This window comes from Pygoscelis adeliae, unplaced genomic scaffold (genome assembly GCF_000699105.1).
Source record: "Pygoscelis adeliae isolate BGI_AS28 unplaced genomic scaffold, ASM69910v1 Scaffold267, whole genome shotgun sequence".
In the NCBI taxonomy this organism is placed as follows: domain Eukaryota; kingdom Metazoa; phylum Chordata; class Aves; order Sphenisciformes; family Spheniscidae; genus Pygoscelis; species Pygoscelis adeliae.
The window spans coordinates 2,266,526-2,275,969 of NW_008825150.1; the positions used below are offsets into that span (position 1 = coordinate 2,266,526).

Here is a 9,444-nt window from a genome sequence, read left to right on the forward strand (position 1 = left end):
GTAAGGATCTGCCTCTAGAAAGCATGATCTAATAGTAGTCAGAGAAAAGTGATCATCAAACTGGGAAAACCACAATCCTCTCCTTTCCAGAGGAAATTGGGTTTGCTCACCAGTGTATTTGAGAGCTCTGGAAGGGATTCCACAGCTTCCTCCATTTTGGGTTTCCCTAAGATTCTGGAACAGTGCTTAATGATTATGACTGTGTACTTAAGTAAACAGTTAAAACCAAAAAGAGCATTAAATTGCATCACTGTTGCAGAAAGCATTTTAGTAAGATAGAATTCTTTTTCTTCCCCTCATTGAATGAACTAAACCAAAGGGAACTTCTGTAAGGCTAATTTTTCAAGATTAGTTAGACAAACGTGGTGAAGCTATAGTATAAACATTTAAATTATGCCAAAAAGTGTTCTATAGAACAGAATATATATTCTACAGAATATATATTTTTCCTGTTTTTTCATGTTTCCTGTTTTTTCCATCATTTTAGCACTACAGTTCTTTTTATATGAGTTCTTATATTACCATTACTACTGTGGGATTTGAATGTTTGTTTAGAAAGCCCATCTGTAAAATGGGTGATTATGTTAATGATTTTGCAAGTGGCAACTTGAGGACCAGGGCATTTAAATAGCTTGCTAAAATATAGTTAGGCAGAAAACTGGGAATTGAGCACACATTTTCCAGTCTTTTGTCATAAAACAAGACAGTCTTTCCTTTGACTATTATATTAATACATGGTAATAATACTGGATGAATTGTAGGTATGGGTCTTTTGCATAAATAAATTAAGGTTGTATCTTTATGACATGTGTGGTAAGTATTTTCATTAATGAGTTTCAAGATATTTTCATAAAAACATAGAGATTCTCTTGTGTTCTGCTCAAAAGGTGTCCTATTACACCATTGATATTCTCAGAGAATTACCTAGAAAGCATAAGATTTCTTTGTCCTGCTTCTGAAGCTGAACAGTATAGGTGGAAAATTTTCTGCTATTAGACACAAAACAGAAAAGACGGAAGGGTATAAAGCAATTGCATGTCATTTACCGACATATTAGATTGAGATTATACAACTAGAACAGTTTGGTGAGAGATATTTTCAGTTAAATTAGAAACATGGAGATTTTCAAAGAAATTGACTTTTTATTTTTGGTGCCAACATCTATGGGTGATTTTCAGACTGGAACTATTCTGGCCCAAAATGTGTTAGAGTGGTCTATCAATTGCTGTAGTTTACAACAGCTGGATAAGAGATCACAAACCACTGGGAAAAATAAATTTGACACTTTCATTTCTTGACATTCTGCAGAGTTTGTGGGGATGTCAGAGAAGCTATGGGCAAACGTGTAGGCTTCACCAGTTTTCACCATCTGAGTTCTTCATGCTCTGGCTTCATTGGGAGAATTCTCATTTTGGCAGCTACTGTCAAATTCTAGCTTCTTCAGACATATCAAGCAGCAAAAAAGGACCATCACTTGGGAAGAAAATCTGAGCCATGTTCTTTATTTATTGAAGAAGAGGACTCATTGTTTACATTTCCTGAGTACAAACTCGTGTAACTGAAGAATGCTTTATTATAAGTTACACATGCACTATTCTCTATTTTTAGAAATATGCTAATACAGCAGTATGTTAATATAAGCTTTTTTTGACAGTGGAAAATTAAAATAAAAATAACATGTGGGGCAAGCCATCAATGTAATGTGCCAAACATCTCAAAGGATGTCACAATTCATTTTATCATTCTTTACAAACACAGAAGAGAAAAAAAGATAGCCCCTTGTGCACCACAAGAGTAATTCCTCAGTCCTGAACACTGATTTTCAAGTTTCTGCACTCACAATGCATTGACAATACTAGAATCATAGAATAGTGTTTCTTCAAAATCCCTTCTGTGCTGTAGACAGCGTTCTGCCTTGCAGGGTGGATTTGACAAATACAATTGGTTCAGGGGGAGAAAGAAAGAATTTTAAAGCAGTACTGTATGTGTAGCAAATAAGCCGAAACCTGAATAAAAATTCTGTGTATTCCTATTCTTTGGAATTAAGAAACTATAAAAAGATGACATGAAATTAATTTTGACATTCTTACAAGCATTTAATCATTTCACTACATTTATTTTCTAAATCTATAGGGACAAATCTTTAGCTGTGGTTTGCTCCATGTTTGTTTTTATGTACTTTCATTTCAGATCACAGTATACTAGCATACAGTTAAGAAAAAAACCAAATCATATTAGACTGAAAACTCCTCACAGACAAGGAATTATATTTTATATATGATCATTGCATTGACTTCTGATCCTGTACATGCAAGAAGAATAATAAGTTTATAAAATGATCTTACTGAGTCATGCAGGAAAAGTCTGTTTTTCAGAATTAAATAGGATCTAAGACTCATAATAACCTTCAAAGCATCCTCCCTCACAATTGGTTTGAAGAAGGAGGTTTAAGTGGGATTTTACTGATCCAGGGCAAAGAATGCAGTATTAAATTCCATCTGTATCCTAACATTGATTCTCAGGTCAAGCTGTTCGCTCTTCAGGCAATCTATTAAACACTGAAATGCCAAGTGAGTTGAGAAAGCAATTGGTTTACTAAAATGTGCACAAAATTTCATATTTCTACACCTTATCTTCAAGAGTGCCTGAAGTTTCATAGATAATAGATAAGGGCTTTAGAAAAGAAATTCAAGATTAAGATTTTATTGTTCTAGGAATAAAGAAAAATAAGACAAATATATATGATATTGCAGCAACATCTAAATGTTGACTAATTTAGTTGAATCTTATCCGAATGTTTCACACTGAAACTTTGTCAGCCTGATGCCTGATATCCCTTAGCCAGCTTTAAGTTAAAAACCAGTTCAAGTGAAAAAATTTTGAAACAATCTGTGCAGGAGTATTATTAGCTGCTTCAATATAATTGTTTTTGGCTTGCACAGAGGAAAACACTAAATTGCTGCTATTTGTGGTATCAAATGGCTATGTTAAGCAAACAGTGGTTTTTCCAGACAAAGACATTAAAAGTCCTTTAGACTGCAGTTAACATTATGCAATCATTACTGAATTCCAGAAACAGATATGCTACTTCTGTCCCTCAACATTGTTGAGTTTGATCTGATTACCTGCTACCTACTATCTATCCCTTTGAGAATGGGAATTTCACTTAATTTTAGGCGTCTAACCTAAGGTAATGCCTAGAAAATTACCTTAATTTTTCTATATAACAATTAGAGAGGGAGAGAGGACTCCAGAGGTGATTCAGACGTTTTCAGGTCTGACCTGTCTTGGGATCTTTCTTGCTCTTTGTTTGCTATACAGAGATCCCAGGTTTCATAACTGTCTAACATAGACACCTCGGTTATATTCCTAATTTCAGTGGAGTAAACAAAGGCTTTAGGATTTGCAGTCTATTTTTTAAATCATCGTCAATATTATTGGCACTTTCTTGACTTAGCATTTTTCCTACCTATTTCCCTGATTTTAAAGTCCTCTCAACTGTGATTCCTCTTCTACAATTATCAGAACAACCTGTAAGTCTCACAAATATTTGTCTTACAGCTCAGTTAAATGGCTAACATTTGCAAAGTCAGGAGCTTAAAACTAGGCCCCTGAGTCTGCATTTAGGTTTTTTCAGTGATATTTTTAAAATCTTGGCCAAAGCAACAAGTAATGTAATGTAACTCGGATCCATCATTTAATTGTATTTGCATCTGAATTTTAGGTATCTAGACATGAGGGATCTTGTATTCCTACTCTCTGTATCTAACTGTGATCACCAACCTAGGTAGGTACTCTTAACAGTTAACAATGTGTTCATGATAAAAAAATAATCCCAAGAACAATTGGCAGCAGGCCCCATTAAGCCCCATACCTTCCTTTGATTAGCACTCATAGGAGTAAGTTGTAGTTGGTACAATTGATGCATGCATTTCAACTGTCTTACAAAATCTCTTCAGTTTGAACAATAAGCATAGCTGAATATGGCATGTTCTGCACTATCTCAGCTTTTGAGTGACTGTTCCTTGGGAGCAGAGTTATTCCTTCTCATTATAGCAAATCTGCTCAGCAGTTACAAGGGGAAAGCCTACTGTCATAACAGCTAAAGCATACTCAAACTGCTTAACAAACTCTGACTGATTTTTTAGAAGAGTGAAAACCTCAGTCTTCTTTTGAAAAGGCATCATGTTCAGATTATAATGGACAGTGTTATTACCATGTATTACAACAAACTGTGTGATGTAACATACCCTCTCTTCTCTTGGGAATGGTTTGCTCTTTGTAGTATATGGACCAAGAACAAGACTCAATTACCAGAAATTCACCTTTCCAACTGAAAATTCTAGGGGTGATTTGTTTCACTTTAACATATTAAACTACTTGGTGCATGTTGTAGAAATGTGCTGTCTTCTGTTGTTGTGCTGCTTGAGAGCCAACAATGAGGAGGCCTGTGGCAGGGTCAGGTAAACTCTTACTTGAATGAATTGGTCACGCCACGTTAAAGCAATTAGTGCTTCTTGACCAGCAGAGAATGGAGATTTCCCAATACCTCCCTCAGGCAGCTGCTTGCGTGATGTTCACAATTTAAGCTAATCCCTTTCATGCAGACCAGAGGTTTTGGGCTGAGGAAACTGGAGATAGGATTACGTTGTCCTACATTACATATACCAATAGTGAGTACAAAACTGTAGAATTTGGACAACTGAATTTCATATTCTGTCCTGAGAACATCTTTCCATGCCGACATTTTACCTTCTGGTGATCACTACCAGTTGAAAAGAGGGTTGCCTTTGCCATAGTAGCCCTACACTAGTACTGGTTGTTTTGCAATCATTTGGAGTGGGAAAATCCAACCTATCCATGCTGATGAGTGAGATCTGCAGTACTATCTGCAGATCCTCACTGATATGTTACCCACATCAACCACATTCCCAAAGTCATGGTGTCCTTTTGTCCAGCAGACGTGTCTCAGTTGGAGGGGGTGTGAGAGCCTGGAGTGCACCAACAGGCTCTACATGCTCTGACCAGCTTGTGGTTACAAGATGGTTATCTTTCTGTATAATCCTTTTCTGCAGCCTTCCCTCCCGTCCCCCAAGATTTTGCTCTTTTTCCTTCCTCAGCTCTTTCTTACAATATAGCTATTTTCAGAGGAGCCTGATCCAGGGTTACACAGCTGCACCGTATCAGACCTGACCTTGAACACAGGCAGCTGGCAGAGGGTAGTTGATGGGATTTATATTGCCACACATTATCTGTAAAATATTTCCTATAGTTATTTTGATGGTAGGGTTTTCACTCTGTCATTTTGCAGGCTGTTACAGACCCACTGTAGGAAAAACATTCATGCTACACTTGCCCTGAGCTTAGAACACATCGGACTATTTGCATCCACAGTGCTAACAGTGCCAGTGTGTGTCATGAGCGCCACCATATTCTGTCTGTCTGGACATGAGACCTGCCTAAGAACACATTTGACAGACATGTAGCCAGTTCCCCTCTAGTGCTGACACCCCCCTACACAAAGGAAAAAGTGCAGAGTGCCACAATCCCTTACGAAGGAGAGGTAAGACAATTAACATAAAAATATTTAAAACAATTTATAAAGAATCTGTTTAAAAGGCCACTCCAGCCTGAAAATGAAGAGCAAGCCAACCTGGCCATAAGTAAAAGATGGGGCATTATGCCAGAAAAAAAAAAGACAGTCTGCCTTGATAATAACTTAAAGTCAGATACTCGGTTCATGAAAAAAAATCTCACACGCAAAAAGAACTCAAATGTTAAGTTTGCAAAAAGAAGAAGAGCCAGAAACCCAACGTGTTAAACTCCTTACTCAATGCTGGAGTGGAAAGAAAGCAGGCTTGACCCTTGTTTCCACTGACAAGTAGTTGTGGGGAGCAGTCAAATGTGCTACAAAGGTTGGAGGCTGCAAGTGCAAGAACTGGAAGCATCTTCTGGTGCACTGCTACCATACTGACATGTGATGGGTGATTAGCTGCTGCTTAGCTTCTGGCTTGCTTTTCTGTGACTATCTCCTGTCTGCTAATGGTATCCACTGTCAGACAACGTGTATACCCTAAGCAAAGCCTGTGTTTTACACTGCCGCTCCCCTTAAGCAATGTAACTAAGCAAATCAGGCTTCTGCAGCAGCTGGAGAGGTTGGGTACAGCAAGAATCCCTCCCAGTATGCTTTATCTTTGAAGTTTCCTCCTTTGGATTCTTGTCTCCACCAGCCTTATTTGGTACCCAGGAGAACATGCCAGACTGCTTTTTTTGTGGATGTTTTGCAAATGAATTCCTGGTGCAGAGCACGGCTGTAGTTTGAGTTGCACAAGATTATGATATACAACTTCAAAGCCCTGAGCAATAGTGAGATCTCTACATGCAAATGTCAGGGGGCCTATTTCACGGGGAGGAATGGTTCACATCCATGTTGTCTGTAGAACATGGGGCTAAAAGGAAACTGTCCTGTACTTTACACAGGATTTATATGTCCAAGGAACTACTTTGTATGCCCAAGAGTGAACTGACATCTATTGAATTTGGGCAGTTGAAGAACTGACTCCCTGGAGTCACTCCCTAAAGTGACTGGAGTGATAAAGGGAGTAAACTGAATTGACAGATCCATCTGTCCATTCATACTTTCACTGAGTATTGCTCTGTTAGAGTATGCAGAGTTGGTGATATGGTCCTACATGAAGGATTCTGTAAACAAGCTTCATGTTATTGTGATTGCATAGGAGCTTTCTTTGCATCCCATCTGAATTTAACACATATTTCACTATGGATCTGGAAAAAACAATGAGGATATTTTACCACATTCAAACCTTGCTTCAAACTAGATGTGAGCATCTGCCATGTGTGAATACCTCATAAGGCTGGGAAAACAAAGGTAGAAGGATGTGACAATGACATTCATTGCTACGCCCATAAATGGTGTTGACTGTAGAAATTGTTGTGCCTTACTCTTGCTTGCTTAGTAGACACATTTTTGGAACAGATCCTGGATTTGGATTATGTTGTTAAAATTTCAGAATAATATGTATACCTCACGGGTCTGTTTTTCTTTTAATGGGATTAATGCATTTCTTGTTTTAGTGAGCATCTAGGTACCTATGATTTTAAAGTATTGAAAATATCTCAAGCCTTTCCTGTATTGTTTTTGTTAGGCTTGCTAAGACTAAATGTTTTCTTTCTTACTTAGATTTCAGTTGATGGCTTCAGAAATATTGCCAATGGCTGCAGTAGGATTCAAGAGTTGCTAATCAACAAAATGCCAACTCTTACAGACAGATGTATTCAAGTAAGAAATTGAAAATAAATCTGTACTTTGAGAAATTTTCTGATGTTGCAACTGGGTTATCCTCTCAACTGACTTTAAAGAAAGTTACGCAGGTACAATTTAAGAGGAAAATTTCTCCCAAAAAACATTTTTTAAAACTATTATCTAATTATGTTTCTAAATCTTGCTCGCTTGCAGTCACTTTCAGAGAATTTCAGTTGTCTTGTCTTCTTTTGCTACATCATTATGGCTGAATTATGGTCTTCCAGTTTATAAATGAGAGTTTGTCAGTTTTTTCAGTGTTAAAGCAAATATAATATATGGGAACAGCATTCTGCTACTGATTTCACCCATCAAAAAAGAATTTTCAGGCTTCTGCAAAAGTGATTGTTAACTAGATCAGTGTCTTGGGTGTCTGCCATACTTCATGTCTCCAGTTACTTACTACTTTTCCTTGTGTTCCCAAACATAATAAATATATGGAGAATTTCAGTAGTTTATATACCGCTCACTGTCTAGAAGTTACTGTTAAAATGGATTATAACTATTTGCTTGAAATTGTAACATTCGGTATTATATGCAGAATATTTGCTCATCTTTTGTTACGTGACAGCATAGGTATATGAATATTTTATTTCACCTTTTTCCCTTCAAAGGCTCTGGTTGAAAAATGCCAACAGATAATGTCTGTTGTCTTTCTTGACTCTCCACATCTTTCTGATACAACTTTTAAAGCCCTTGCTGAATGTAAACTTGTCAAGGTCAGCATTGAAGGTTAGTATAATTCACAAAATTATTAGGATGATGTATTTTTAAAATTCATCCAGATAATTTGAAATAAATCTTTCAGCTGATTTCAATGGGTATTTGGATCAGGCTCTTAATGTATGTCAGATGTGTAACTTACATCTTTATATATTTCAACAGGGAATAACCAAATTACTGATTTAAGTTTCAAGTTGATGAATAAATGCTGCCCATACATCAGGCATATTCATATGGCTGATTGCCAGAAGATTACAGATGCTGGTCTTAAGATGATTTCACCATTGAAGCATATTCTTGTACTGAATGTAGCAGACTGCATAAGGTACCAGATCACATCCAGATTTCTGTAAACCATTGCAAAGGAATTTTAGTAAAAGTTAATTAATTATACTTGTAATAAGTCCTGTTAACACGTCTTTCAGTTTTAAAAATAAATTCTTAGAATGTTAATATAGGTATCTTAATATCTCAAAAAATATTTTATACAAATAGGTTTTTGTTCCTGTATCATGTTTTCAAAAATCCATTTGTTATTACTCCAGTTCAAGCAAAAAAATTAACTGTAGATGTAATATTATTTAATAGCCATGGCATATTTTAGTGCTGGAATGTGGCTACAAAGAAGATGAAAATGATAACCAAAGACAATTCCAGTGCCACAACTCTATTAAAATGTGGATATTGTTTAATTTTGTGAATATTAAAATAATACTTTATAACTACCTAGTACTAAGATATAAACAAAACTGCCAATTATTTACCATTACCAAGACAACATTGTAATTTATGTTGTAGAGGAAGGATATATTTTATGTGAAGACTGTTTTCCACTTCAGGTGTGTCATGTATCGGTAGAAACAAAGACAAATGAAAGGGCTTCCAAAGCTGCAGTCTTGTTCCCTGTTTTGTGGCATGGTGATGGAGTCAAGGATGGGAGGGAACAGGGAAGGCAAAACTTCCATACATTTAAAATCAACAGATTTTGGTGGAGTTCAAGATCCTTAGGGCATTGAGGAGGGCGCACAGCAAGCTCACTAGCGTGGACTTCAGGAGAGCAGACTTTGGCCTCTTCAGGGATCTGCTTGGTAGAGTGCCAAGGTACAAAGCCCTGGAGGGAAAAGGGGCCCAAGAAAGCTGGGTAATATTCAAGGATCACCTCCTTCGAGCTCAGGAGCGATGCATCCCAGCAAAAAGGAAGTCAGGCAAAAATGCCAGGAGGCCTGCATGGATGAACAAGGAGCTCCTGGACAAACTCAGACACAAAAAGGAAGCCTACAGAGGGTGGAAGCAAGGACAGGTTGCCTGGAAGGAATACAGAGAAATTGTCCGAGCAGCCAGGGACCAGGTTAGGAAAGCTAAAGCCCTGATAGAATTAAATCTGGCCAGGGACGTCAAGG

General features: G+C 37.2%; 1 protein-coding gene across 1 annotated transcript in view; it reads left to right on the forward strand.

Moving 5' to 3' along the window:
* FBXL13 (F-box and leucine-rich repeat protein 13) overlaps nucleotides 1–9,444 on the forward strand; it is a 104,397-nt gene that overhangs the window by 59,287 nt on the left and 35,666 nt on the right. The window contains exons 14-16 of the mRNA XM_009328379.1: nucleotides 7,202–7,300; nucleotides 7,936–8,053; nucleotides 8,207–8,369. Coding sequence (XP_009326654.1) covers nucleotides 7,202–7,300; nucleotides 7,936–8,053; nucleotides 8,207–8,369 — 380 coding nt within the window. The remainder of the gene's footprint in view (nucleotides 1–7,201; nucleotides 7,301–7,935; nucleotides 8,054–8,206; nucleotides 8,370–9,444) is intronic.